The sequence below is a fragment of the Aquila chrysaetos genome, chromosome 2, assembly GCF_900496995.4.
Source record: "Aquila chrysaetos chrysaetos chromosome 2, bAquChr1.4, whole genome shotgun sequence".
Lineage (NCBI taxonomy): Eukaryota > Metazoa > Chordata > Aves > Accipitriformes > Accipitridae > Aquila > Aquila chrysaetos.
Genome location: NC_044005.1, coordinates 28,748,363 through 28,754,750, shown reverse-complemented (window position 1 = coordinate 28,754,750; position 6,388 = coordinate 28,748,363). Strand labels below are relative to the sequence as shown.

The 6,388-nt window shown below is 37.0% G+C and overlaps 1 protein-coding gene across 8 annotated transcripts in view; it reads right to left on the bottom strand.

Annotated features, from left to right (window-relative positions):
• SLC25A21 (solute carrier family 25 member 21) overlaps positions 1 to 6,388 on the bottom strand; it is a 277,428-nt gene that overhangs the window by 9,098 nt on the left and 261,942 nt on the right. For 6 of the 8 annotated variants that reach the window (XM_030033238.2, XM_030033249.2, XM_030033258.2 and 3 more), the window contains one exon: positions 6,224 to 6,276. In XM_030033238.2, the coding sequence (XP_029889098.1) occupies positions 6,224 to 6,276 (53 nt within the window). Of the gene's footprint in view, positions 1 to 1,997; positions 3,693 to 6,223; positions 6,277 to 6,388 lie in introns of those variants that run through there. The other 2 variants (XM_030033266.2, XM_030033275.2) reach the window with 1 other exon arrangement.

The window sequence follows — 6,388 nt, the reverse complement described above, 5'->3', positions numbered from 1 at the left end:
CAGTCTTCTCTTTGTGGATATCCAGCTTTCATCACTGAGACAGCTGTGGGTAAATTTTCATAATAATCTAAGTAACCAGTACATATATTATGCACAATATATCCACTGAAATACAGATGGACTCAACTGGCTGCTGCCACCTTTGCTTTTTCCATTAAAAAATAGTTAACGGAACTGTATTTCTATAAAGAACACAGGTATTGTATTATGGCCCTAAGGAAAGAAAGATCTGATCTCGGATGTGATCCCGTATTCTTCAGCCTCAAAGGCATTCAACAGCTGCTTAGCTTTAACGAGATGCTGAAACCCTTGTTATTCAGTAGAACACTTTTTAAAGAATGTTTCTTTGAAACCACTAAAGGTAACGTGCACACAAGTGCATTTCCACTCTGCCATGCTGTTAGTGACGTGATGGATGTTACTCTGCCTTTATGCAGTTGTAGCTGAAATAAGATGAGCCTTAACACCATGAAAAAGAAATTGGTTTAATTCTAGACAAGCTCTTCACTAAAAATAAAATGGAGAAAAAAACCAAGAAGAAAAACATCATGAGTCAATAAATGACTAAGTTGGCAACAGGATTTTAGCTTTCAACCTAGTTGTTTTACTGGATTACAGAGTTATTGAGTAAGTCTACCTATTGTTACCCATACAGCATAAAGAAGGTACATCAAAGGAAAAAAAAAAAGCCAAACCCAAAAAGAAGAGAAACCTTCTGTAGCACAGCTTTTTGAGCTCCAAGGATTCACAAGCCTGTAACAAAGTGCGCCTATGTTAAAAATTTTCAAAATTTTCCCAAGCCACAAGAGGTCATTTCTGGAATAAAAGTAATCTTTTCTGGCATTCCCATGAGGCATTAGTGTGTTTTGGGAGATACTTAGAGAGACAGATCTTTAGCTTGTATCAGTTGTTTGCATTATCTTGTCTTCAGCTAAATTGGGATAATTTATAAAGCAAGGACCAGACATGATGTTAATTATTCCTCACATGGGACTACACCATCATGAACCATTTTTGTTTTGTGTTTGTTTAGGTACAGCTCTTCGCGCATCTGCCTGCTGTATAGGATACCTTACCCCCAAGTGGAAAGTCAGTGGGGCTCTGCGCAGAAAGTGTTGCTCAGAGTGAGCAAAGGTACATGACCTTGGCTCTTGGTGAACTGCCTGTGATGGATTTCTTTGGTGTGAAATTTCATAACAATTTTTTTTTTAAATGTAAACCTATGATGCAGAATACTCCTTTGCCCAAGGAATTTTTTCCCTGCTTATGCTCATGGGTAAACTGAAAAAGACAACATTAGCTTATTAGCCACACAACTTTAAGCAACTTTACAATAAACAAAGGAGGAAACGGGATTTGTTTGTTTTTTTTTTTTTTTTTTTAAATAATAAACAACTGTCAACTGCTGCTGTCAGGTACAGGGGTATAAATCTGGAGTGAACCCACTGAGGTGAATGGATTAATTTGGGAAATATGCAGTACATGTGAGTGTAGAATTTACGTTTTTCATCTGAAAAGCCTACCTTCCATTCCCAGAGTGTCAAATGTTTTCAAAGAAATCAGTGAAGCCTAATACTCCCTTCTATGACAGCCCCACTATGTTTGCATGGTCTCCAGTACAGAAGACCTCCAGTGTAGAACTGCATCAGACCCCATATTACACCAGGATTGATGGGGTATTGGGCTGGCACATTCATGGGTTTGTTTTCTAAAACAATGCTGTGTTTTCTGCTTTCTAATGGTTCTCTTCTTATCAAAGATCAGGCTGAGCTATTAACCGGAAAAAATTGTGTTGGAAAGGATGTAAAACCGAAGGCTATATATGTATATACAGTATGTTTAAAGCCTTTTATTTTTATATTTTCAATGCTCTAAATTAATAAAAGACTAATTATAAAGCATTTTGCTTTTAATTTTCAAAATTATCTTAGTAGTGTCTTCTCTTTGGCTAAGTACCGATAACAAAATGAAACAAGGAACACTTGCCTTAAAATTACAAACTGTAACAGAGCTAATTTTATTGATTTTAGCTATGAAGTAGCATAGGTATGAGAATTTGCTGTTGTCAGATTTAGACAATAGAGAGGTTTATCGAGCATGTCAGTACAAGCATCCTTGAAGGCGCTAAGAATGTATTTCTATTTTTAGCTTTTTGTTGCTTTTCTAATGCATTAAAACCACTCGTGAGACGAGACTTCACATGTGAACTGTCATTTTCAAGTAACAGTCTGGAAAGGTATTTTTTCAGGATTGCTGGGAGAAGGGTTTGTACCTCCTTAAGAGGAAGAACATTTAAAGTTAACAGTGTGAATGTAGGATGGGGTGATAGACACTTTCAGCAATTGCAAGATGTGCATTCCTTTGACAACAAACCAAGTTTACATAATGGAACATTTTAATAACAGAATAATGTGTAATTTTAAGTTATTTAAAGAGTTCTTGAAACTGTAGAGTGGCACAACTGCATGAACTGAAACTGTCTTCACTCAGCACAGCAGAAATTATCGCATTTCACAGAGCTAGTTAGAATGGCTAGTAAAGACAGGAGTACATCACTGAAATACTATTTATATTTACAGTGACTGGGAAATGTAACAATTTTAGCTTTAGAGCAACATTTTTTATCTATAGAAAGGTGCATTTCTTTGAGGTGCATGGGTAGCTAATTATGACTGCATATGTGCTATCAGTCTAGAACATTGTTTCTCTATCTCATGGTGGTAATGAAAGGGTAAAGGGGCAGTTAAGGTGCATTGAACATTTTTATCACAGGACAGCTCTTTAAGCAATAATGTATGAAGGCGGATAAAAAATTCACAGCAAAATCTCATATGCCTAAAAGTAATTTTTTTTGTTAATTTATTTACTCATTTCTTCTATGACTCCCACAGTTGTTTTGCACTTTTATGTACTTGATTCAGACTAATTATTTTCAGTATCTTCTGTGAACTGAGTGAGATTTATATGACATATATGGCTAAGAACGAGTAGAACATTTAACAGTATCTGTGTTTTTAAGGCTGTGGCTAGTCATGCTGTCCTTTTTCTATCCTAACTCTCAACAACTGCAGAAGCTTTTCTATCAATGTTGAAATCGTACTGGACTGAATTGAAACTGGACCCAAGATTGACACAAGAGTTTGCAGAGTATGGGTCATGTTCTTAACCTGGAGTCAATGGAGCTGTCAGTTTACACTAGCTTAGTATCTGACCCCACAGGATTATTCCATTTTTTTCTTCAAAATCCCCTGAAAAATTATTATCTTGCCATTTCAGCTGAATTTTTTTAAAAAGTGTATTGACTACATAGTATAATTCAGTGTCCAGAATTGTCAGTTTGTCCTTGAAAAACTAACTTGTTCCTATGTCTCCTTTATATTTTCTCTTGATCCAGTAAAATAATTACAAATATCAACTGTGCTATTTACTTATGCACTTACAGAAAAGCATGGGCTTAAATGTTTTCTTGGATCAGGACCTGAAGACCAAATTTGTTTTGAACTGTATTAACATCAGTGTAATCTGTGGGCGTTAACACCGTAAAGGGTGAGAATCACTTTTACTTTATTAAAGTGTATTTTCGAATGCATATAATTTTAAAGAGTACATTTTTCAGAAGTGCTACTTGTGATCAACTCTGTCCTGAAGCCATGCATAAACGTATTCGTAAACCAAAAGCATCACTGCACCACCTGGAAGAAAAGATATTATTTTACTACATATAAAATTCAGTATTTTCAAGATTTTGTAGAGCATTTATAGTGTGTATTCTAAACCAGGATATGGCAAAGCCTTATTTGCAAAACGGATAATTCTACTAATTCCCTCCTGCATTAAAAATTCACCAATTCTTAAACCATACCAATTTTACTTAATGTTAGACCATAAAGCTGATGTGAAAAGCTTGTATATTAAATCAAAATCACCCTCAGTGTGATTTTTCCTAACATTTTTTCAAGATTAATATTTTTCTTTGTTCTTTTACAGGTGGAGCTTTTAATCTGAATATGTGTATATTTGTGTGTTTGTTTAGAGTTAGATTTGGCCATGAAAGAGCAACTTGAGTGGTGGAATGACAGAAATACATCACCAGGGTGATGAAAATGCTTCCAGCTAAGATTCAAGAAAGGTTTTCAGCTGTTAGTTTACTATGTCTAAAGCAGAAGATCACAGTATTGAAATGTGTGTAATCTTCCTGTGCCTCTACCGGGCTATGAATCCATAGGCAAAGTTTTGATCTGATGAAATGGCATTATTTGCTAGAACTGATAGCAGTATAAAATCCCAGCTTGAATGCCATATCTTTACTGTTAGTGAAGCCACAGTAAAGCCCTTCTGTAACCAGTCTGTAATTACTGTATGAGCTAAAGAAGGGAACATTTCAGAAAGTATATATATAACTAAGCATATAGAGAAGCTTCTGGTTGGAGAAGTTGGGGAAAGAGAATCAGATTCCAGGCTGCAGGAGTAAAAGTGTGTCACAATGTGGTACTTGTGGGTGCCAGCACCGGGGCACAAAGGTTTTCATCCCTTTGCCTTTGCCTGTTGACTCAGGGAGCAGGTTGGAGCGGCACTTCTAACAAACAAGTCTTCTGCTGAACTGGGCTGTCCTTTCTAGGTAGATGGATAGGCTCAGACAACCAGGCTCACAGAACTACCACATGAGTTTTCCCATGTTATTTATCCTAATGAACCATCATCAGACTTGAAATCCTCTATGAACAGCAACTCACAGACGGCTAGACAGAGCAAAAGTTTGCAAAAGGCTTTGACCAACAAACAAATCATAGACACAATGTCTAAGATGTGATTTGAACTCAAATCAAGGCTGATTCCAATTCTCATACTGTGTGATGCGTTTGTGTATCTCTTTTCCTGAAAGCATTCACGTGTTGAAAGAAGGAATTACTTTTCCAGTCACAATAAAGATAGCATTATTGTTTCATCGGAAAGCCAAATCTACATGTTAGTCAATGGGACTACAAAAGTGTTTAAAATGAAGTGCACACTTAACTGACTTGCTGGATCTGGGCCAGAATGCATAGTCGTTTCTAAGATGGACAATTTTATTCCAAAATCTGCTGTGCTAATGGGTACTGGGGAAGCGAAACCCTGGCTTCTCTTTGTCCTGTATGTAGTCTAGTATCTTTGGAGTATGAGGGAAAAAGGCTCCAGAGTTATGCCTAGCTGCCTTGTTTCCCCTCCCCACCTTCTTCCTTTACCCTGCACAACAACCAGGCATGGTCTAGCACTTAGCCAGACGGATTGGATATGCAAACATTTACAGACAAACCTAATGCCTCTTTTATACTGCAGAACAGACTCTGTACCTACTTGCTTTTAACCATGTGTGTTCTTGCCTATTAAACCACCTTGCACAATTGGAAATAAAATTTCATGGGAATGGGATACTGTTCAAATTGGGGCTTCTGCTCTTTTTGACACAGACTGCCTCTGTGGGCTGACAAAGTCTAAGGGCCCAGAGCTTTGCTTTCATGATTAATCAAAACCAGTCAGGGAAAAATAGCTTAAAAGTGGAAGAAGATCTAGCTCTCAACTGCTGTGCTCCCGCATTTGGAGTAACAACTAGTGAGAAGGGGTCAATCAACAAACCCAGTTTTAAGCTATCCTTGTCCTCTGCCATGCAAGTCTCTTCCCAGCTCATGCTATTGGCCTTTTAGTGTCTGTTCTTTACAGCCCCTGCAGAGCACAGGAGAAGAAAGCAACTGGAATTTGACATGCCTGAGCTATGCTTCGACTAGTTGAGAGCATTTATACTGGAGAGATTCTAACCTGCATTTTAAGGTGACTTTACATGAGTACAGAATAATCCTAGTGAAACCGAAAAATCACAGTGGAAGGAATAGGAAGCTTTAAGAAACACTTCCAAAGGTTTTACAGTTCTGGCATTTGCATGGATGCACTTTGGCTTGTTCACAAATAAAGCAATTGCACAAACCAGCAGTTACTTGGATCTGCAATCCTCTGATGTGTATGTGTAAATGATTTTTTTAGACACATATTTAGCCAAATCCATCTATGATACTATTAGATGATGCTATTATAAAAAAAAAAATCATTTGAAGATGAAAGAGATTTTGATGATTTCTGATACACTGCTTCATTCATTTGACTGATGCTTACTACATTTTGTCAAGAAACTGAAAACCGGAAAGAAAAAGCAAGAACAAAAGCAATATAGAAATGACAGAGGGAAAATTACCTGGACCAAGCCTCATGATCTTGGGAACCAAGCCTTTGTACAGAGCCAGAAATCTGTAGCAGAAGAAAAACAAACAAAACATTTCAAACAATATTCTTGCCCTAAAAGAAGAATGGAATTTTAGCATGTGTTTGTTAAAATGCTGGCAGAGCATTTAGAAGCAAT